The 24457-nt window shown below is 37.8% G+C and overlaps 1 protein-coding gene across 3 annotated transcripts; it reads left to right on the top strand.

Moving 5' to 3' along the window:
* The first annotated feature begins 1534 nt into the window (after window positions 1-1534).
* LOC308243136 (transformer-2 protein homolog beta) lies at window positions 1535-23861 on the top strand. Of its 3 annotated transcripts, none has more exons than XM_080658376.1 (10): window positions 1549-1769; window positions 7497-7768; window positions 12850-12983; window positions 13955-14117; window positions 15910-16098; window positions 17843-17958; window positions 19357-19440; window positions 20691-20750; window positions 21431-21504; window positions 22898-23861. In XM_080658376.1, the coding sequence occupies exons 4-10, from the start codon at window positions 14085-14087 to the stop codon at window positions 22906-22908; spliced, it is 567 nt and encodes a 188-aa protein (XP_080514502.1). In that variant the 5' UTR covers window positions 1549-1769; window positions 7497-7768; window positions 12850-12983; window positions 13955-14084; the 3' UTR covers window positions 22909-23861. The 3 variants fall into 3 exon arrangements, with proteins under 3 accessions (XP_080514501.1, XP_080514502.1, XP_080514500.1); XM_080658374.1 differs by lacking the exon at window positions 7497-7768 and adding an exon at window positions 15527-15646 and having other exon boundaries at window positions 1554-1769; XM_080658375.1 differs by lacking the exon at window positions 7497-7768 and having other exon boundaries at window positions 1535-1769.
* Window positions 23862-24457: the final 596 nt, after the last annotated feature.

Genomic DNA, 24457 nt, shown 5'->3' on the forward strand with positions numbered 1-24457 from the left:
TGATTTTTTTACATAGAGAAGGGAGTGGGATAGAGAGTTAGAAACACTGATGAGAGAGAAACATCGATCAGCTGCCTCCTGCACACCCCCACTAGGGATATGCCCGCAACCAAGGTACATGCCCTTGACCGGAATCGAACCTGGGACCCCCTCAGTCCACAGGCCGACGCTCTATCCACTGAGCCAAACCAGCTAGGGCAAATTGTACACTTTAAATGGGAGTTTTGCATGGTATATGAATCACATCTCAATACAGTTGTTTAAAAAAAAAATTTTTTTTACAGGTATCAAAGTACCTCACCAGTCCAGTACCATAATTTACGTTAAAAGATGAGGAAACAGGTACAGAGAGGACTCAACTTCCAAGTCTGGCTCTTTCCACTATAGTAGTCCCCTCCTCCCCATCCACAGGGGATGTGTCCCATGACCCCTAGTGGATGCCTGAAACCACAGATAATACTACACGCTATGTATACTTCTTTTCCCCATACATACATAACTATGGTAAAGTTTCATTTATAAATTAGGCAAAGTAAGAGATTAGCACCAATAACTAATACTAGAGAACAATTGAAACAATATACTGTAATAAAAGTTATGTAAAAGTGGTGTCTCTCAAAATATTTTATTGTACTGTACTCATCTTTTCACTTAAAGGAAGCACTTTAGGGCTTTTTTTGGCAGCATCACTACTCTTGCATTTTGGGGCCACTGTTAAGTAAAATAAAGGTTACTTGAACACAAGCACTGCAATGCTGGGAGGATATACAGCCTGGAGCGGCTGGATAACGATATGATTCACATCCCAGGCTGGACAGAGGATGGTATGAGATTTAATCATGCCACTCAGAATGGTGCATAATTAAAATTTTAAGTTGTTCATTTATGGAATTTTCCATTTAACATTTTCACAGTTGACCCAGGTTACTGAAACCATGGAAAGTTGGGTGACGGAATACTTAATCTTCCCACCTTGTGACATTACTATAGTTGTACATGCCTCTGGCACTTAAAATCATAGTTCACTAACATCTTCGGAGATTGTCTGACGTCAGCGCATCAAGATCTAGTAAAGTGCTTTGGCATTTAATACGTGCTTAAATGGACGTTTATTTAACAGAGAGATCTACAATTAAGGCTAAATATATGCAAAATAAAGAACCCAGTACATGGATATCTGCCCAAAAGAAGGCACAAAAATAGAAACGAATGAAGCAGAAAAAAGAAATGAAAGATAGGAGAAACGGTGGATATCTCCCCCGCCTCCTTCCTTTGCCTAAGACGATTTCCCCGTAAAGTTCCAGAAAGGAGTCAGGCGTTACCGGGGGGCAACACTGCCTGTCGGTCCTGGCGAACATCACAGAGGCCAACCGGCAGGCTTACTTTCCCGCCTCGCTGAGACAGAGAAGGGGGTGGGGCCCCACGAAAGGCGGCTTGACGTCATATCCGGTTCCAGTCGCGCCTTTGCGGGGAAGGGATATGAGCGCCGAGGGGCGGGGCCCACAAAGCGCGCGTTTTGAGAGGGGGCGGGGCCGCATTAAAGACGCTGCGTCACATCCGCGAGACTTAGAGCCGGTGTGGCAGCGGTGCGGAGCGGTTGGGTTCTCAGCGGTGTGGAAATTTGTGGGTGCTGAGAGGCTGCGGCCGAACCTCTGTAAAGAAGGTGCAAGAGGTTGGCAGCTTCGGTTGAAGCACATCGAGCCGAGCGGCGGAGGCAGCAGCAGCTAGGAGTCATGAGCGACAGCGGCGAGCAGAACTACGGCGAGCGGGTACGTAGAGGTGCTACAGGGGGGCGGCTGTGTGGTTCCAGCTTCTTGTATCTCTTTCCAGGCCCGCCGGCCTCGGACAGGGAGGTGGGCGATTTCGGCTCCGAAGTCAGGCCGGGAGGAGAGGAGTCGGATTGAAAAAGCGTTTGTGAATAGTGTTTTTATTCGTGAAGAGGAGAGGCAGGTTTATGTGGCCCCGGACCCGAGTCGGCGGTTTTTTCCGTTACAAGGGGGGATTAAAATGGCCGCTGCGTCCCCTCGGTGTTGGGGGAGGGGTGCAGTATCTTATTTCGCCGTTGCTCTCCTGCGAGGCCTTGCCGCCGCCATCTTGGGCTGGCGGGCTGGGCGCGCTGCCAGTGGCACAAAATGGCGCCAGAGCCCCGAGTCCACGCGGGCCGGCCCCGCGCCTCACAGGGCTACTTGGGTTAGAAAAAGAAAAGCACGTTCATTGGGGACATTCACCCGGTGTTTGGATTAAGAAAGGGTCGACTTATGAAGCACCCCCCCCACCGGCCCCAAGGATGGAACCTAGTGTGTTCTTGGGGCTTCTTTTGGGATGGGGAGAACTAACCTGAGGTAGACTAAATTCTCGGCCCGTTAATTTGAGGAGATTGCGCGCGTGCTTTGTGTTAGGCCTAAATGGAGTGCTTTTATTTGATACCGAAAGGGCTTTCAAACCAAAACTCGTTATCAGTATACCAATAGAAGAGACCACGAGGTCTCTTAACGTTTTCTTATTTTATGGAGTACATATTTTTCCATGGGATTGTGTACGACAAATTGGCGGGCAACGACGATTTATGGCGCCGTTACTTCCTTTGTTTCGAGGCATTCTAATTCTGTGGACCACTTGTACCTGTTCTTTTTGTTGTTGTTCTTTTTTTCAGTCTCCACCCGCCGGGTGGAGTTCGGTGCGGGTTGATTAGATTTCAGGAACAATTCCCAGGTTTTAAACAGCACGTTATGAAGGTTGGTGGCGGGGTGTAGGCTCTAATGACGATGCAACAATGCAAGGCTTGCATATTTGGAGATTAAGGAGAATTTGTTCGAAGAGTGGTAAAAAGCCCCACAGAACTTGATTTTTTAACTTGATAGAAATAAGGTGGGTGTTTTTACACTCCGTTACTTGTTAAGATTTTCCCCCCCTTTCTACTAGGAATAAATAAATCTAATTGTCAGGTAAATATACTCAAATATCTTAGCAAACGCGTGTAAAAACAGATTCGAGGTGGTTTAAAAATATCTTAGCTCCTGGCACATTAGTGAACTTACTGTGTAATATTGAAGCCAAATCTGTTTGATTTGAACTACTCAGGTCTCCCTTATATATTCAGGTGAATGTTTCGTAGGGTAAGAAAGTTTGAATTGGGCTCACAAATTGTGAAGGTTGTGACTTCTGGTTTCTACTAGTTGAATATACTTTGGAAACCAGTCATTGGTATTTGGACTGGAAGGGAAATGATAATTTTTAGTACTCATTGACAAAACTATTACTGGGTACTTTTTTGCACTGTTTAGGTACTACAAAATGACTGTTTTCTGACTAGCTTAGTTGAATATTCCTGGAAGAGTTACTCGGATCGTGAGCTTGTGGAGATGAACATTTGCCTAAAAGAAAATAAGTATGTTTTACATAAGAGAAACAGTTGTGGTTAGGTCCAGGTTTGAGACAGCTGAAGAGGTGTCATTAATGAGAATTTTTTTGAAGCGGGCATATTTTCTTCTATACATCCTAGTGTTTTCCATAATTCATAGAATAGGTATTCACTAAATTATTATGGAAAGAGAAAGATATAAAATAACTTTTAAGCTACATGTTAGGAGAAAAAATTTTCTTACTCAGGAGTCATGGCTTTCCCTGGAAGACATTTCTAAACTTGAAGTTGTGGGATACTTCCATTTTATTTGGTTTGGTGTTTTGTATGTTTGCTTTCCAATTGGTGGTTGGAACCTGGAGTTGTTAGAATAGACCTAAAACATGTGTTTGGACTCCCAGAGAATGCTTGGCAAACCATAAAAGGTCAGTGGAACAGTTAAATTACCATAAAAAGGCCTGGGGAGGTAGAACAGTCAGGTCTGATTAGCAAAAAACTTGCTTGTGAACACTGAAAGCAGTGAAAAAGTTGCTTTTAGGGCAGTAATCTTGGACATGCCTGTATCCTCTTTGTGGAGCCTGAAAAATTACTTTTCATTTCACTCTAGGCTCTCAAACATTCCAAACTGATCATGTAAATAAATCGCTCATACGAATCTCAATTCCGCTGTAATCTCACCCTTCGTTTATATAAATCTCTAATCTACTCTCTCACAAACACCAAAGTAACTCCAGAAATTTTTTGCCCCTAATCCTTTAGACATTGGAAGTTGTTCCTCTTCTAAATAGAAATGTTGTGTGTGTGCAGTAATAAATTATCCTCTTAAAACTGATTTAGTGTGCCTCCCCTTGTCTTGTTTTAAATGTGTATGTTCGGTGTGTTCTTGAATATTTGTGGTTCTTGTCACACTTTGATGGCAGAATCTACCTTTTACCTTTACCTGGGATTTTTGTGTCAAAGTTGATTACAAGAAATGTGTCTCTAATTAGAGTTGAGGTCCCTCATCTGGCCAAACCTATGCAAAAGTAAAATTTTTTTATGGTCTCCAAATTGAAGTATCCTCCAGAATTTCCAAAACTTGCCTGCAAACTTTTTTTTTCTACAAAGGGGCTGACATCTTTGCCATAAGAGGCACTCTTAACAGTTATGTCACATTTGGTAGATATTGGCTATTTTTGTAGACGTATTTGCAATGTAGGTACTTTATCTTCAATCTTAACTTTCGTTAGACATGAATAGTATCTGGATACCATCACATCAAGCTGCCCTTCAGATTCTGCATTGTTTTCTGTTTAATCTATAATTCTTCGTGTATTCTTTGCTTTTAGCCCCAAATTCTAGTTTTTATAATTAAAACATCTCAATCTAATTCTTTTCTAGAAAATTGTAGCCATTGCACCAGCTTCCTTTAATTAAAGGATTGAATTTATGGAGTGGAAGGAAATAGTTTGTTTCATAGTGAGTGATTAGGTATGAGTCTCCTGAAGAAACCAGGTTAGCTAAGAATATTTTAATATTGTGGATAGTGTCTGAAACTAGAAAGTGACATTGTGAAACTGAAATTCCAAGTAATAAGGTAAGTAATACTGGTTTTGTGGGGGCGGGGAGAATGGAGAGGAATTCAGATGGCGAGAGATACATTATATGGAATTCCCCTAGTACATCCAATTCCCATTTATGGCTGATAAAACCCCAAACCTAAGCGATTAATATTTTTATAGTTGACGTTTTTGCCCAAGAGTACCGAACTACAATTGTCTGTATCTTTTGCACCTTAGCATTGTGTCATTTGTTGATACGTTTTTATATTTTATACGTAAGTTGTATTATCTCACAGTGTATAGTGATGGGGTGGTGATTGGTGTGTAGGAAATTTAAGTGTTTTACCAAGGTTAGTTTTGGGTGGTATGGGCTGCATGGAATTAGGTATGGTATTGTCAGCTTTGTTTTTAAGCTGCAAACCAGAAAAGTTCTTCACTACAGCAAATTAATCTTCAAGTTACCCCAATCTTTGCTTTGAATTGGGTTTTGGGAGTTATTTTCAGATTGTTACTTTTATCAACATGGATGGTCTAAAATGGTAGCATGAGATGAGATATGTCTTTTGCATTGATTTTTGGGCTTAGGTATTAGATGAAGAATAGGTAGTCTTCTGAAAATCAAAAGGCATACTTAAACTTGCTTTTGCTGGAAAGTACTGAATATTTTATGAATGTCAATTTTAGAGTACTGTTTTTGCAAGAGATCTCTCAAAAGCATGGGCTGAAAACTGATGGAGGTATGTAAGATAGTGGTGTTTTTTGTTTTTTTCAGAGTATATTCTCAGTATTTTTCTATCTACCCAATCTTCTGGTAGAGTGGCTGCAAAAAAAAAAAGATTAAATAGTCCTTATAGTGATATGAGAATTAACCATAATGGCAGGATTGATTTGCTCCCTCCCAATTTTTAAAATATTAACCTTGCAATCAGCCTAATGAGTTTGCACGTTTTTAATGTTACATGAATTCCACTTGTAACCTCTAGAATCGTTTTAACAGAAAAATTGTTGACAGGATGGGACAAGTTTCTGCTTATTTCTAAGTAGGCTCTCCAAGTAATTAAGCTCAATAGTTGGTGTTCTGGTTTTATAAAGTGGCCACTTGGTAGCTACGTTGAAATAAACCTCTTATGTACATTATTTAGTAGTGTATTTTGTAGTTCAAATACAAAGAAGAGGAAAGGTTGGAAAGGACTAATAACAGCAGGAAGGCGTCCATATTGAAAAGTTGTGATATCTAGAGCTTTGGCCTCCATTCCAGTATCTTCTGCATCCAAGTCCTGTGTCTGTACATACTCTTTAGAGGAGCCCTAGGAGGAAACCTGCTTGGGCATTCTGATTCCACGATTACATTTGTGCTGCTAGCAAACAGTTCCCATTACATTTTAGTGATGGATACTAAAAGAAAACTAATTACTGTGACTCCCTTAAATAAAAACCTATTTAAAATTTTTCCTGGGTTAAGTTAACAATAATTGACCTTAAAACGATATTGAAATTACGCTTACTTTCTTAGAAAAGACAGCACTTCCACAAATAACCATGGCGGTCTTCATGCCCAGATAGATATAGAGACTTTTTTTTTTTTTTTTTAAGAAAGCTTTATTTTTCCCAGAAAGAAAATAAAACTAGGAGAGGAAATAGTTGACAGTGAAACAGAAGACATAAGATGAAATGCAGGAAAACTAGGGTGTTTTATGAGGACAGTATTTTGTTTAGGGTGTTGAACAGGCACTAGTATATTGATGTTAAATATTTTTAGTAACTTGAAGAGGTGAGCTATACTTTTCCCCATATTGCCACCTTTAAAAAAGTAAAATTTCTCCTTTGGACTGCAGAAGATTTTAATATTTGTTCATTGAGGGGGGGGAGTTTACAACAGTATTTGAAAATACCAATGTTGCACTCTTAATTTGTTCTGCTTTCCTTCATAGCTACTTGAATGTAGTAGTTGGCTGGCTTGGTTTTAGTTCTAAATTTAATAATTGGACCATTCAGAACATAAAAACTTTCTAGAGCAGTTTTCTAGGGGTAGGTTGAACACTTAGATATAGTCTAAATTTTTCAGATTCCCTGACATTGTCTTTCTATAGAGCTCTTTAGACCTACGGTACAAAAATGTGTGACATTAAATACATTTCTTGACCTTATAAGACAAGTCACAATTTGTAAATCTCTCCTACCCTGAGCCCTGTCATCATTGTACAAATGAATTGTTCATGCTTTCCTTTCTTGCACTTTTGTATTTACGTGTCACTTTTTGACTGGAGTTGTGCTTTTGACACTTAACATATTTTCTATTGATGGATAAAATAAGAAGTGTGAAATATAATAGTTCTTAAAATGTTAGATGAACAGTAAATGTTCAGTAGCGCACTTCACATTCAACTTAAGCATGACAAATGAGACTGATTACCATAAATATTTTAGAACCAGCAGGAGACTATAGTTTCAGGTTTTTGAGCTGCATATTCTAGGTGTTTTTAATTATTTTTTTAATCCAAAACAAGGGATTTTTTTTTTCTAGTTTCAGTTTTGGCACTGGATTTTATCCTGGAGTTTTAAAATATTCTTCATCCTGTTCTTTTTCTATTAAGGTTAATGTTGAAGAAGGAAAATGCGGAAGTCGTCATTTGACAAGTTTTATAAATGAGTATTTGAAGCTCAGGAATAAGTGAAGCTGAAATTTGAAAAAATTAAAGAATGCATGCTAATTATCAGACCAGAAGTCCCACTTGTAGAATATTGAGCAATTTGTGTGAAGTGGGGAAGATGAAAGAAGTCAGAATTTGAAACGGAAGAATGAAGAAAAGAAATAAAAATGAAGTTAAGATAAGAAGTAATCTGGAATCAGAAAGCACTACGCTAAGTAATTACTAGTCTGTTTATGTGTCCCTGTATATTTTGCTAAACATGCATGCATTATTTGTTTAATAGAAGAAAATATATACAGGGTAAAGAAGTGCCTTCCAGGGGGAACGTTTAAATTAGGTAATTCTAATTTTAACTTCTTAGTCAAATTATATTGAAATGCAACCTAAAAAAAATAACCCTTTGTAGTCAAATACCAGGCAGGAATGAGCTTTCCAGCATGGGTAACAGTTGGCTTCATGTTGTTTCCTCTAGATTTTTTCGTCTTTCTAACTGCTGCTCCTAGGGACATGAATAAGTAACTCCAGAGTTGGAACTGGTGGTCTCTGCCACCCCCCTGGACTTTTACTATGCACTGACCCCTATCTTAAGTACTAAGCAAATATACAGGGTGGGGCAAAAGTAGGTTTACAGTTTTGAGTATCCAAAAAAGTTTGTATTATTTTTTCCCATAGGAACCAGCTGTAAACTACTTCCCCCTACCCCCATATAATAGGATGTTGTCATAATTTCCCTAAAGAATGTCAGGAGAGTGGTTATAGAAGCAAGCCCTCAAAATCCAAGCAAAGCATTGAACAGGATACTTTTTGGCATTTATGAAAACATAAATTTGTTTACAGATGGCAATAGTGGAAAGCTATGACCACTTAGGTCCTAACTTTAAGATGCATGTGTGCTAAATTCACAAGGATGATTCTTAATTCTTTTCTGTTTAATGCTTATTCCAGCTGAATGACAAGGGTTACTGCTAAAAATACCGTGGCTTCCCTAAGAATAAGGTGGGTCACACGTAAAAGTGAACAGGATATCTAACTCAAAATGGCAATAGTAGCAGGTGCTTCATTCCAAAATCAGCTTTATTTCTTTTTCTCATTTTCTGCTATTAACACCTAGCTATTATAATGATGTAAGAGGTATGGGTTTATAAAGTAGCTTTCTTCTGGTTCTCCACTGCCACCACTTATGGGAGAATAAATCTAAAAGTTCTGTCATTTTCCTTCTGTATGTTTTGTTGTAGCTGAATAGAAGAGTCAGATGATTGTAATGATGTTGCCTTCAGTTGGATGGAACAAGTACACATCAAAGTAATACTCAATGCTAGCCAATCAACAGCTGTCTTCTATTTCTACCCTATTGGAGAAGCCAAGGTTATCACTTCTCCTTTCTGACCTGAAAAAACCAAAAATCAACTTTTCCTCTCACCTGAAACCTATATAACTGTTAACCAATCTTAACCCAGTAAATTGAGTTACAACTTAAAAAAAACAACTTTCCTCAGAGTTGTGGGATCTACTGCTCATGGAAAAGTGGCTTAAGTTACATTTCTAAAGAGATCCCATTTTCTGAGGTGTTAGGGCCTATCATCAATGTGAAATTGGCATTTTTTAATATTATTTCTATTTCTGTATCTTGCAAGGAGACAAAAATTATTTCCATTTGTAGGAGACAGTTTCCAGCATTTGCCTTGCCCCATTACTGCTTTGTAAAAAAAAAAAAAATTCCGCCTACAAACTAATATTAAATTCATAATGTAACTTGCATCCTGAATTACTTAAAATAGCAGAGGGTTGAGGTGAAAGTGACAGGAATGGATATTTCTATTCAAGCCCCTGGATTCTTTTATTAGGAGACTGAAAGGTTCTTGAGGTCCAAAAGAAAAAACTTAGTTTGGGGGGGTTGAGGGGGAGAGAAGGCAGTTTCGGGTTTGATTAAATGGCCCAAGGTAGATAAAGGGCAAAAATAAACATTGATATTAAACCAGTGGTCAGCAAACTGCAGCTCTTTGGCCCCTTTAGTGTGGCTCTTCCACAAAATACCACCTGCGGGGGCGCGCGAATAGACAGTGCGATTGAAACTTCGTGGCCCATGCCCAGAAGTCGGTTTTCGGCTCTCAAACGAAATTTCGATCGTTGTACTGTTGATATTTGGCTCAGTTGACTAATGAGTTTGCCGACCACTGTATTAGACCTTCTCACCCATAAAGGTATTTTGTTTACCTTTCAGGGTGAAGGGGCAGGCCTCTTGGGCAATAAGGTAAGGCTGATTAATGTGAGGGAGGGGTGCAGATGAAGCAGAGAGAGCACAAAGTTCCAGGAAGATGCCTTTGTTGAGGAAAAAACAGGTAGGATGCATAACACTTCAGAGGTTGGCTAAGTCAGTGACACTTAACTAGCATCATAAACATGTATGGTGCTTTTAAGAAATGAAGGTACCCAACTCTAGACAATAGTTAAAATCAGCTCCAGATAGGGGATTTGTGTTTTTAAATGCATCTAGGTCTACAAGAGCCAGTTTTAAATCTAATTACTGCTTCCAGTCTTTTAAATAATACAGGAAAAACCTAGCAATTAGATGGCTATTCCCACTTCTGTCACCTTGCAAAGGTTTTCTTAGCTACTGCCTTCTCAGAATAGGAAGATGAGAATAAGGTGTTTTGTTGTAAGGCTGACTTCTTTTCCTGGTGTGTTTCCTGTAGGTTGTATGTTACTATATGACATCCAATTCATAACAATTCTTTAAGACGTTTTCAGGGAAATTTTGTCTTTGTTTTAAGTATGTTCATCTTAGTTCATGATTCTTCTCCTTGAGGTACAGATGTTCAGAGTAGTGCTTCTTTTGGTAGGATTTAATGTTGACACCTGTTGTTTGTCAGCTAAGAGTAGACTTGGTATAGAGGATTTTCCCAGCTGGTTTTGCAGATTTGCCTGTGGATCAAGGTTTAAAGTTAACTGTATGCTTTTAGATTTGGCTGATAATTTAATTTTAGATCTCATTTCTTCTAGACACGCTAAATTTCCTTGCATGTATTTCCAAAACCAGCTAATGGCCAACATAACTATAAAGGGGTTAACTTTTTTAAGAATATTCCTGGTGAGAACAGTTGGTGCAGGCATTGTTTAGATGTTAAACTAACCAGGTATCAGTATAGAAAGGGAAATTTTTGCATTCTGGTGTTTCCCCCTTTCCTGGTTAAAGAAATGATTGCCCACAAAATATATATGCCAGGTAGTTTCAGAGGCTGCGTGAATTCTTAAAATTCTTGATCTGTTAGAATTTCATGAGGGAGGTCTCAATATGGCTTAGAAGGCTGTTCTATTTAATAAAGCAAGAGGCTTTTTAAAGAAGGGGAATCTTGACCCTCTCTACTCAGATCCCTATGCTGACTGGTTTCAATTAACTGCATAACTCTGTTGGTAATCTTTTTAACTCTTACTGTGAAGCATCCATATTCTGCTCCCTTCCAGAGCATGTTTTCTTCTTTGGTTTCCATTAAAGGTTATAATTGTTCCATGACATAATCATTCTGGTAGTGAAGTAAATACGTGTGTTTAGTAACTTTTGGGTCTTTATTACTACCTTCTCTTCTAGATCAGATTTTGCCTGTGGTAGAAACTAAGCCCCCATTTTTTAAAATTACTTTGTCCAAAGTACCATCTATTTCTTTGACTCTATTATCACTCCTGGAGGGAAGGAGTGGAAAGTTTCGCATTTCGTGTCACATCACACCATGTTTTATGATGACTTGAAATGTTTCTAAAGTTGTTATGGCCTAAAAACCAGAACTTATTTTATAGGCTAAGTTAACTCTTCCCTATTCTAATCTTCAATTTTTAATTTGTTTCATCATTGTATATAAATTTTTTTCTCTGGGTGTCATAGGACAGATCCTCCAAATTTTCTCTATTGTGCTGTAAATCTAGAACATAGTCTAAAATGTTTGAGGCTGTAATTTAAAAATAGTCCTGTTCTATTTTTTCAAGAATAGCCAGGATATTCTAAAGGCCTACCACACAGGGAGGTCCTTAACTTTTATCCAGCAGCTTCAACATCCATTCTTCCCTCCACAGTAATGTTGGTTCCTTTTGAATCTGGCCATTTTTATTCTATCTTGGGTAGAAAAACTCACTGAACTTTATGCCTTTTAATTTGGTAACTTGAAATAAAGGTTGTCTTGTTTGATGATGCCTTAGCTATCAGAAGTGTGTGGATGTTCTCCTTATCCAGTTTTCTGTTTCTTCATCGGGCAGAATGTTTCTCTGGTTCCATTATTATATATGTATGCCTTTTCTGCTGATTAGTTGGCCATTGGTAAACTGCTGGTTATCCTATTTATTCCACTGTTAGTTTTGTTCTGAGAGAGATATTCCTTTTTGTGCCACTTATCCACTGGCTAATCCCAGTTTTGATTGGGAAAGCTATGGGTATGTAGTATACCTAGACTTTGGTTTTACATATAATTCCTAGATTCCCTTTCTAAGCTTAGATTAGAAGCTCCTAATTTAATATTCTGGTTTTAATAGGTACATTAGATAGCTTTTCTAACTTTCCGTTTGCCCTGGCTCATCTCCATTTAACTGAGGAAGCAGTAGTTCTCTGGCACCCTCTCTACTCTTACCTTTGCACAATTCACTACCTTTCTGCTGTAGCTCCATCTGGTATCTTTGTTTCTGGGTCTTCCAAGGCCTCCTACCATGATTAGATGGAACAGGATCTTAACTGTCCGGTGTCCTTCAAGCTGGTCCTTGCTTTCCACTAGGCTTCTACATTTCTCTAGGACTTGAAAAAGTTTGTCCTTCTCTCTTTTCCCACTGAATAACAATTTGAAAAGTTAAGGTCTTAATAAAAAATCAAAAGCATTTTAAAAGTAAGTTTTATGAATTTCATAGGGTTTTGTTTTTATTGATGGTAACTTGATTGAAATAGGTATAATGGGTAGAAGTCATAGTTACTATTAATAAGGTTGTTTCTCACCCTAATCTTTATGGAGTAACATTCCTTAAACACGGTCCTTGGACAAATCCCTCAGCTGCTTGGCTTTGACACCCCCCCCTTTCTGAAGAAAGTGGATCAGTTAACTTATCCCTGCTCCAAAAAGGTGGAAGTTCAAGTTAATCAACTTATGTCAATTGGAGCAATGCAACTGTTATACTGGGTATATTCAGTTCCTGCCCTTACTTATATTTTCTTACCTTGGAAGGAAGGGGATTGCTTTCCCTCACCATTTGTTTCACGGCAGCTTATTTGTTTTTAAAGTTGTCCAGAAAGTATACAAATTAAACTTTTGACATCTACGTGTAGGAATCCCGTTCTGCTTCCAGAAGTGGAAGTGCTCATGGATCTGGGAAATCTGCAAGGCATACCCCTGCAAGGTCTCGCTCCAAGGAAGATTCCAGACGTTCCAGATCAAAGTCCAGGTCCAGATCTGAATCTAGGTAAGAAAGACTGTTGCTCTTAGCTTTGAAATTGGTGTGAACTTTGATAGAGAGGATTAGATTATTTGTTGGCCTGTATAATAGTAGAAGTTAAGTTAATCGTAAGTTCTAGAAGACCAAAGACTGTTTAATCGTTAAAAGCCTCTGGGCTTTAGAGTTAGGCTTCAAATCTTACCTGTTGGTTTTTTTTCTGGTTTGGGCAGATTAACCTTTTTCCACCTTAGCTTCCTTATATAAAGGCCAGTTCTTCAGAATTGAGTTTAAGTAAACTACTTTACTGCAAATATACTGCAGAACATTGGTTTTCAATAACTGCAATTTTTGATTAATAGGTGTAGGGTAGTATTATTATTGAATGTACATATAAAGCAAAAGTAATACCACATGTACTTTGTTTTTAATGTTGGTCAAAAGTATGCCATACATCCTGGTTTGACCAGGACAGCCCCATTACATGCCTGTTATGAAGCATCATTAACCGTACCTTTTCTCTCTTACAATGTGTCCATCCTGATTTAGATTACTATTCATATCATCACTCTATCTACTTAAGAGCAGCTGGTTGCTTTTAAAACACAGCAGAGGAAGCTACTATGATGGTGATTTTATCTTAAGTGAATGGTGGGCATAATGGGAGAAGCAGAAAAATAGGGTGGTAATCTGAGAGGGAGACCGATTAAGCTAGTATGAATGCATGTTTCCTAATTTTCAAAAGATAATTCAATGTGTTCACTTTTATTTTTTTAATAAGAAAGATTGGAAGAGAACTAGTGGTTTTGGAACTCTTTCTAACAGTTGAATTGACTATTGGTACAGAAAAAAAGTATCAATCCCACCCATTTGGTATCATGTTAGTATGTATATGCCTGGATTGTGTTCTGTCTTCTGGAGTTTAACTCTAGAGTATTAAAAAAATGAAAGCCATATTTTGTCAGCTATTTAGTCATGACCTTTAAGCCTTTGTTTTGCAGGTCTAGATCCAGAAGAAGTTCTCGAAGGCATTATACAAGATCACGGTCTCGGTCTCGCTCCCATAGACGATCCCGTAGCAGGTCTTACAGTCGAGATTATCGGAGGCGTCATAGCCACAGTCATTCTCCCATGTCTACTCGCAGACGTCATGTCGGGAATCGGGTATGATAAAAAATATTCTGTGTTTTTGAAGCAATAGACTGTCTAAAACCACTTAATTTAATAGTCCTATCTCTCTTTGAAGTTAGAACTGATTTTGACAGTGGAGCATTAGTAGAGAGTTACCTTTTTGAGGCTTTCTAGTGTTTTGAAATAATCTCTTTTTAAAAGATATCTCCCAGCGTGGCAAGGTAATTTAGTTGGTTTGAGTATCTTCCCGATATGCCAAGGTAGTGAGTTCAATCCCCAGTCAGGACAAATAATAAGAATCAACGAATGAATGTATACATAAAGTGGATCAACAAATCTGTTCCTCTCCCATGTAAGGTGTACATTTGGACTATCATTCATATTTAAGTTAGCGCATTGTCACATACGTAATTCAGCCCATCAAATAAAATCTCCATGTGCATTACTGTTATAATATTAGTACATTAGATCATATAGCATCTATGTATGTGTTCCATACTTAATGTTACTTAAGTTTTCTGGGTTGGTTATTAATACCTTTTATATAATGCTTTCCCATTTAATTGTAAGCAAGTTTCTTTCAGGTAGTAAGGCTTTTTCTTGTCTTTCATGAGAGGTTCCAAATGAGATGGCATTTAGTGTATTTATATTGTGATTTCATTGTATAATCTAAATGATTTTGTATGGTGTGTGTTTGTTTTGAGAGTGGAATGGAATTTAGAGTAAATAAATGAAAACGGGGTAAATTCATTATGGCAACTGGAATGTCATCAAGATGTAGTTCACTTTATTATAATGATTGCAAGCACGCTGTTTAATATCTGTTAACAGTATTGCACATCTTTGACTTCATTTATGTGTGTATGGGAATAGTTTATATGTTTCTAAAAATAGGATCAAGCCTAGCATGCCCTGTATTTTAATTCAGCATTTTTAGTTTATCATTTATTCCTCTGGCTTGTAGAGACAATGCTGTTCTGATTATGTGTACATATTATGAATGTGTGAACTTTTTATGTTTTTATTTCTTTTTAGAGAGGGATAGAGATAGAAACATGGATGAGAGGGGCATCGATTGGCTGCCTACTGCATGCCCCCTACTAGGCATCGAGCCTGTAACCCAGGCATGTACCCTGACTGGTGACCTCTTGGTTCCTGGGTCAACACTCAACCACTGAGCCACACAAGCCAGGCTATGTGAACATTTCTTAAAATAAATTGCTAGAAAGTGAATCACTCAAAATGGACCTCCAATATTCCCCCCCCCCCCAAAGAGTTAGTTTGTTTTTTAATAGTATGTGACCCTTACCCCCTCTATTTAATTCTAAGGTTAAAATTGCTCCTGTTGTAATCCTTTCTGACGATTTGTTTGTTTGTTTTAGCTAATCCTCATCTGGGGATATCTTTTCCATTGATTTTTGTTTTGTTTCTTTGTTTTATAGAGAGGGTGGAAGGGAGGGGGAGAGACAGAGGGAGAAAAACATCGATGTGAGAGAGACACATCCACTGGTTGCCTCCCGCACACGCCTCGACCGGTGCCGGTGATCAAGCCTGCAACGGAGGTACGTGCCCTTGACCGGAATCTTAACGGTCTGTGGGTCGATGCTCTTACCACTGAGCCAAAACGGCCAGTGCCTTTCTGCCCATTCTTAAACATGCTTGCAGCACTTGGCTGTAACACATTCATTTTTAAACTGTTTATTTAGTCTGTTTATCTACTTTTATTCGTAGTGACACTTTTGGCTAATTTGTGTATGGTGTTTCCTTTTTATTTGATTTATGGCAAAGTTTTTAAAAAGTTTAAAATCTACTTTTCTATTTTTAGGCAAATCCTGATCCCAACTGTTGTCTTGGAGTATTTGGATTGAGCTTGTACACTACAGAAAGAGATCTAAGAGAAGTATTCTCTAAATATGGCCCCATTGCTGATGTGTCTATTGTATATGACCAGCAATCTAGACGTTCAAGAGGATTTGCCTTTGTGTACTTTGAAAATGTAGATGATGCCAAGGAAGTAAGTAAAAGCCTGCCTGTACATTGTAAACTAGTAGCCCTATTGTAAACTCCCAAGTATTTGAGGAAGGACAACTTTTGTTTTAATATTGTAAATAGGATGTGTAAATGTAGCTTGAGTTACAGGAAATGCAATCTTCTGGGAATAGATTGAAGTCAATAATACTTTGAACTTTTTCATCCTTTTATTATGGAAAAATTCAATATATACAGAATAATAAAAAAAGTGTGATAGGGCAATTGGTTATATTATGCCCCATTTCAGTATACTTAGCTTCTGGCCTGCTATACCTCCAACTCAGTCACCCAACATCACCACCACATTATTTTGAAGTAAATCGTTATCTAAAATATAAGAAGGTTAATACTCTTTAGAATATTTCATCAGTGTTTGCATTGAGCCATTTTCTACAATGAAGAACTTTTAAAATGGATAGCTGTGACTCAAGAAAAAACTGGTTTCATATTTAAATGTTAATTGACTTTCAGGCAGAATGGTGGAAGTAAAAAAAAATTAGTATGTTGACTGAAAGTGAACATTTACATGGTGAATATGGGCCATATTTTAAGAATTTGGACTTTGATGCGGATAATAGCTGGCGTCATCTCCAAGAGATGGTATAGCGTACAAGAAAAGCTTGGGAAACAGTGATAAACAATCTGAGGTCAATATTGAGATTGGTAATCAGCTCTAGGTAAAATTATATAGTTATTTATGAAAACTATACTTATTTTTGAAAACCATTCTGCTAAAGGAAGAATGGAAAGCTAAATGCAAGTAATTAGGATAGACTACAATTTAAGATATTTAAAGGGGCTTCTTAAGATGTCATTCTGCTTCATTTTAGTCATTCATGACCAAAGATATAAATAGGGTTTTTCCCATGGTTACTAGTAGCATAGGCCTTGTTTCCCTAATTTTCTACTACAGTACCACAGCTTTCTGAAGAATAGCATACTATTACTTTGTATCTGAATCAGTAGTGCCAAGAACTATCTTCTGAGGGCTTAAACTTTCAAACAAAAAAGTAGCATAATTGGAATTGGAAATTAAAATCTACTTATGGAAAGGGTGTTCTTTAAATGGTGAACAAAGAGCTAAGTCTTTGGACTAGGGTTTTTTTTGTATTTTTTTGCTTTGAAGTTTTACTGCTCTATATTCTAGATGAAGGAGCTATATGTAGCTGTCTTCATTCAGCTTTTTGCTTCCATAGCAGGGATCCACCAACTTTTCTGCTAAAAACAACTAAATATTTGAGGCCTTGTGAGCCATTAGGGGAATACCAGTCACAACTTTTCAGTGCTGTCATTGTAATGCAAAAGCAGCAATAGACAATCTGTAAATTAATAGCTGGGACTTAAAACATTTGTGGCCATTGAAATTTGAATTTCGTGTACACTTACGAAATCTTATTCCCAGCCATTTCAAATCATACCTAATGGTTTGTCGAATACGTATTGCTTTAGAGCTAGAAGCACTGTTAAGTTTGTTGTTAAATAGAACAATTACTTCAATTTGACCTTTGTGGCTTTTTTGATAAACTTTTCTGAGTTTTATGACTACCTTTTAAAAATTTAATAGGAGAAACAACCTAAAGTTGTAGGCCATGATGTTTTACCAACATTGAAATAAATTAATGCATCTAGCTGAAACATCCCATCAGACTTTATTTTTTAACTACTGGATAGTTAGTTACTGTTCAGGATGTATATCACAACTTTATGTATGTATGTATGTATTTTAGGCAAAGGAGCGTGCCAATGGAATGGAACTTGATGGACGTAGAATCAGAGTTGATTTCTCTATAACAAAAAGACCACATACCCCAACGCCAGGAATTTATATGGGAAGACCTACCTAGTAAGTTTATTTTCAAGTTAGAAATTTTATTGATGATTTAATTTGTTCACTTCCTCCATGTGCTCCAGGGAAATCTTTGGCATTTCATCTAATCTTGCCATAGTATAAATAATTTTCCCTTTTTTTCTTTTTCTTTTTCTTTTTTTTTTTTAAATATATTTTATTGATTTTTTACAGAGAGGAAAGGAGAGGGATAGAGAGTTAGAAACATCGATCAGCTGCCTCCTGCACACCACCTACTGGGGATGTGCCCGCAACCAAGTTACGTGCCCTTGACCGGAATCCAACCCGGGACCTTTCAGTCCGCAGGCCGACACTCTATCCACTGAGCCAAACCGGTTTCGGCTTCCCTTTTTTTCTTAACTAGCTAAAACTATATTTGGTAATATATATTCTGTGGAAACATTCTGATTGTGACACAAAATCTGATTGACACCATTACATAGATCCCATCTCACTTTATCATAAAGAAATGCCATATATTTGGCTTTGCTTAGGTAATTAAATGTTTCTGACTTGGATTATTTTTCCCAGAATGGAAACTTAACCATTATAGTTAAAATCAAGTTTGTGTAAATCATACTTGAGTGCATTCTTTAGTTTTTTGTTTCCTTAAGCAGAGTGGAAAACATGGGCTGAACTAATAAGATATCTCTCATTTGTCATCATTCTTATTGGTGTGTATTAACAGAAAGCTCTAATTTGGAGTCATTTTTTTTTCCACTTTAAATACAAAGCTCTTATGTAAGGTAGAGAATTGTACCATAATTGCCATGTTCTAATAGGCTGAACCCCCAGTCTCAAAAACTTAGTTGTCTATATGATTTTATTTTCCTTGAGTGAAAATGTGGAATTGACAAATTGGCTAAAGTTGAAAGCATGTTAGTATAATATATGTGCGCCCCCCCCCCCTTTTTTTAAGAACACATTTCTTTTTTTTTTTAATTATTCATTTCAGAGGAAGGAAGAGGGAAAGATAGAAACATCAATGATTCTCTCATCATTGATATTTCTATCTTCCTCTCCCTTTCTCTCTAAAATCAATAAAAATATATTTTAAAATACATATTTTTGTACATTGTTACCGGGGGAGGGGGCATTGTTTATCCACTATGTGAGAATTTAAATGAGAGTAATACTCATTTCCCAGTTACTTCATTAACAGGCCTATGAATTTTTGCCCAGAAGAGGATAAAGAGATTATACTTGAAGCAATTTCCCAGTCATGTCCTATAGAGTTTGGCTGTGTAGGTTGTGTTAACATTAAGAACCAAATGAGCATGGCATTTCTCTGCTGCTGTTAATAAATATCTAAACAGTTTTTAACAGCAAAAAGTCATGTCTAGAAAGATAGGGAAGGCTACTTGATATTTTATAAAGATTTAATACTCTTCACAGTGGCAGCTCACGCCGTCGTGATTACTACGACAGAGGATACGATAGAGGCTATGATGATCGGGACTACTATAGCAGATCATACAGGTAAGTTAACCATAATGTGAGTTTCAAGTTGCCAAAGACATGAAGGAAGCAACAACTTCTGAATCTCAGTTGCAACCCTCCTGATTTTAAGAGAAAGTTTATGTAAAAAGTTACAGAGGTAGTAGAAGGGCCCTTGGGGCTTAGGAGAGAAAAAAGCAGAGGTAACATGCCTGGGGAGCAGAAAGAAAACAGAAAGGTGGGGGTGCAAGTTCCCTAGAAGGGAGAGTGCGCCTCAGTTGTAACATAACATAAAGCAGTATTATGCCTTTTGTCGCCTTTAATAAAAGCATTAGTTTTTATGCCAAGATATCGAGAGCTAGTTTTTAAACCAGATTTTTAGGTTTTGTCTCTTTAAATTAATCTGTATACTTTGAGCATGGCGGAAACAATTACAGACCATACTTCCGTTTTTCCCGTTTTTTGTTTTAATATTGTTTTAAAGCAAAATAAGCTGTGCTTTGAAAGTTAACGCTTTATAAAGCAGGGTTGTGGGGGGCGGGTTTGTACATCGAATGTATCATGCACTAAAAGGCAGGTAAAGCTGATTCTTGGAAGAGTCCATAAAAGTATATAAGAAAAATAGTATTAATTTGTTCATTACCAAACTTCAAATTTTTATGGGGTTGGTAGGGTTATGCCTATCATACCTGAAAAACAAAAGATCTTTTCGAGAATACTTTCAAAGATCAAAGTAAAGTTTCCTTTATTTTAGCAGCAGCAATAATTGAGACCCTGCCTTACTTGTCAAAATGTCAATTGTGTAATAAGTATTGCCATAGTAGTAATCCGTGATACCTGATCTTGGTGTGGTGTTGGGGTATAGATATCTTCTCTTAAAAAAAAAATTTGGTAATGTTTTATGAAATTGACAATTGTTGGTGTCTTAATATCTATGGAAGTGAGGCCATAGGGTGCTTCTGACATTGTCCAGCATTTTATTTTGGACAATTTATTTAGAGTATTTTTTGCATTAAATGGCACTTGAGGGATTGCTTTATGGAAGATGAGGATATTAAAGTGGTAGATTTGATCTTTATTTTAATTAATTTGAGCATTTACTTATATTCTTTGTTGTAATGATACTTGTTTTAGCCACCAGAGCTCTGTGCCATTTTATAAAAAGAGTGGCAAAAGTAGCTCTTTATCATTTTACTTACCAGAATCTAACTTTCGCATATCACATGTTTGTTTTACTTCATGAATTGAAAATTCTTTCAAAAACTCATAAATTTTAATTTCTGCCTTTACAGAGGAGGAGGTGGAGGTGGAGGAGGATGGAGAGCTGCTCAAGACAGGGATCAGATTTACAGGTATGCCAGGAGAGGGTTGTAAATCTGTACAATAGTAGAAACGGCACACATGAAGACTCCATTACTAGTCTTTTGGTAGTTAAACTATGTGGCATCGCACAAGATTGGATTGCATGAAGTTTATAAAATGTTGTAACTGACCCCAAGTGATGTGGCCATGGCTTTGTGCATTTGCAGAAATTGGTTAAGCTTTTACTCAGTAGTATCGTTTTTGTACTTGAATAAGATAATGATGGTATAAGGTCATTGATTAGGACCCATAATATTTTTAGTATCTATTCCTGATAGCTATTCTCTTGTGCTACATTTTCTTTGTTGGCTGTTGAACACTTAAGTCAGTCTTAACAAATTGAAATCACTTTGATACACTAGTGAAATTTATTTTGGGTATAATTCATGAGGGCATGCTTGGAATTAATGGGAAAGACTTTTTTCTCATATTTTACTTAGTAGAATTTAAAATGGGTTAGTACATTATCAATGGATGAAACAGCAAGGAGTATTTGACTTCTGGTAGTATTAGGTGATCAGACCTTGAAATCCTATGACTAGTACAAAGTTTTTGAAGGTTGATGGTAGCCTTCTAGTTTTAGAAACTGGTAGAGGTACTGTGCATAATTATGTCTTTTCATCTAATTGTGATCTCTGGAATCTTAAATGGTCTTGACATTTGTTTACAGAAGGCGGTCACCTTCTCCTTACTATAGTCGTGGAGGATATAGATCACGTTCCAGATCTCGATCATATTCACCTCGTAAGTTTTTGACTTGATATTATTTAGTTTATATATTGTAATAATATGGCTTGCCCTACTTAATTTGCCAAACCATAGCAGAGTAACTTACTTTGCAGAAAAGGGGTTCATTCAAGTAGTTGTTGTTTTTTTAATTTTTTTTTTTTTTTTTACAGAGAGGAAGGGAGAGCGATAGAAATATCAATGAGAGAGAAACATTGATTCAGCTGCCTCCTGCACATTCCCTACTGGGGATGTGCCTGCAACCAAGGTACATGCCCTTGACTGGAATTGAACCTGTGACCTTTCAGTCCACAGGTCGACGCTCTATCCACTGAGCCAAACCGGTTAGGGCCATTCAAGTAATTTTATTATATACCAGAGGCCCAACACACAGTATTCGTGCAAGAGTAGGCCTTCCTTTCCCTGGATTCCAGCACTGGCTTCCCTCTGATACCCAGGACCTGGGCTTCCCTTATAGCCCTGGCTTCGTCTGGAAGGATGTCCAGTCTATTTAGCACATTACACTTTTATTGTTATAGACTAGAGGCCCGGTGCACAAAAATCATGCAAAGGGTTGGGGCGGGTGTGTCCCTCAGCCTGGCCTGCACCCTCTAATCCGGGAAGGATCAGGCCTAAACCGGCAGTCAGACATCCCTCTCACAATCTGGGACTGCTGGCTCCTAACCGCTCAGCGGCCTGATCACCCCTAACTGCCCTCCCCTGCTGGCCTGATCACCCCTAACTGCCTCTACCTCGGCCCCTGCCCCTTGTCTGCAAGATGTCTGGTCTAATTAGCATATAACCCTTTTATTAGTATAGGTAATCCCGCAAACCTTATGTATAGGGTTCCAGATGGTATGAAAACAACCCTTGGGACCTAGTTTCTAATTAAAATAGTAAATATAGCCCTAGCTGGTTTGCCTTGGTGGATAGAGCATTGGCCTGTGGGCTGAAGGGTCCTGGGTTCGAATCCGGTCAAGGGCACATGTACGGGTTGCGGTCTCAGTCCCTAGTAAGGGGTATGCAGGAGGCATCCAATCAATGATTGATTCATCATTGATGTGCCTATTTCTCCCTTTCCCTTCTCTGAAATCAATAAGAAATATATTTATTTAAATAAAGGTGTGTAGGTAGGTAGGGTCACCATTGTTAGCACAAGTGCTTGTAATTTTTGCACAGCTTGGGAACATCTTTGTGACTTAACCTTAGCTCAGGTTGATAATTACTTCCCAAATTGTTTCACATTGATTCATCTCTAGAGTGACTTGTGTGAAAGTCTTCCTGTATTTTCACAGAAGAGAATCTAGTACATAGGAATCTGAATGACAGATCATTCTAAAATTCTCAGTAAAATATACTTGCTAATCAGTTCTCAGTATTAATGCCCTTTTTCTTTTCTCTCCAATTCCAGGTCGCTATTAAAGCATGAAATGGAAGGCTTTCTGAAATCTACCTTAGAGTTTGGATATTGTTTGTGGACAATATTTTTTATTGTCTCCTGTTTAAAAAGTGAACAGTGCCTAGTGAAGTTAGGTGACTTTTACACCTTTTATGATGACTACTTTTGGTGGAGTTGAAATGCTGTTCTCATTCTGCATTTGTGTAGTTCGGTGCTTTGTTCCAAGTTAAGTGTTTTCAGAAAAGTATGTTTTGCATGTATTTTTTTACAGTCTAAATTTTGACTGCTGAGAAGTTTTTATTGTACAAAACTTCATTTAAAGGGTTTTTCTACTGAATCCAGGGTGTATTCTGAAGATCGAAGCCTGTGTGTAAAATGCTACCAAATGGCAAAAAGCAACAATAAAGTTTGATTTTTACTTTTCTTCCTAACATCAGTGCTTAGCAGAATTGTTCAGACTAGGTTGTCAATAGTAAATTTGAAGACAAAAATGTTCATTTTCTTTTAGTCCATGGAACCTACCATACTTAATATACCTGCAACTAAATATTAAAAATTATGCTCTGTAACTCAGTACTGCTAGTATTAGAACTAATGATCTTTCAATACAGCAAATGCTTAATGCTTATATTAATGTGAATTTGTCAGCCTTTATGTAATCTGTATTATATAGCAGGGAAAAAGTGGCACAATGTATGGCTTTAAAAGGTTATTTCTCGATGGTATTTCAACTGGTTATCAGCAAGTGACAATACATTCCACCACAAATGTACTCTAGTTCTAGCTTTTAGACTACACGAAAGAAACTGGGTGCTTCAGAATTTGGAGAAAGAAACACTACTGTGTTGTGGATGAACTGAAGACTGCCTGTTCATTTTTTAAATATTATTTCAGGTCCTTTGCATACCAGAGGAGGCCCAATTTCACTCAAATGTTTTTGAGAACTGTGTTAAATAAATGCAAATGAAAAGTAAAATGCTGGTACAGTTCAGTTTACAAAGATTTTACTTTAACCTAAGGAGTACTTAACCAGAATGATCCTTCCTACTTGGGGGTTGGCATTGTATTAAATAGTCTTCACCCTTATCCTGAGGGTGCCTGAAATGCATGTTCTCAGTATTGTTTCTTCCGAATTTCATGTAAATCGTGGCCAATTCTGTGGAAATTGCTATAGGTAGGCTATTTTGTTGGCCTGCTGATCTTTTCTTTTAATTGATTTGAGAGAGGGGAAGGGAAATAGATACGGAGAGGAAAACATCGATCAGCTGCCTTCTGCACACCCCCAACCAGGGAATGAGTCCACAACTTGGGCATGTGCCCTGATCGGGAATTGAACCAATGACCTTTTGGTTTATGGGTCAACACTCAACCACTGCTGGGCAGCCTGCTGATCTTTATATAGTACAGGCATATCAGAGGTTTGGTTCTAGAACAGTGGTCAGCAAACTCATTAGTCAACAGAGCCAAACATCAACAGTACAACAATTGAAATTTGAGAGTCGAAAACTGGCTTCTGCACACCCGCACGTGGTATTTTGTGGAAGAGCCACACTCAAGGGGCCAAAGAGCCGC

Source organism: Plecotus auritus (assembly GCF_963455305.1).
Source record: "Plecotus auritus genome assembly, chromosome: 2".
Taxonomy (NCBI): Eukaryota; Metazoa; Chordata; class Mammalia; order Chiroptera; family Vespertilionidae; genus Plecotus; species Plecotus auritus.

Coding starts and splice junctions, on each gene's coding strand:
- LOC308243136 (XM_080658374.1), top strand. CDS start 1,734: ATGAGCGACAGCGGCGAGCAGAACTACGGCGAGCGG. Junction 16,099..17,842: donor ATGTAGATGATGCCAAGGAA/GTAAGTAAAAGC, acceptor TATGTATTTTAG/GCAAAGGAGCGTGCCAATGG. Junction 19,441..20,690: donor TACTATAGCAGATCATACAG/GTAAGTTAACCA, acceptor CTGCCTTTACAG/AGGAGGAGGTGGAGGTGGAG.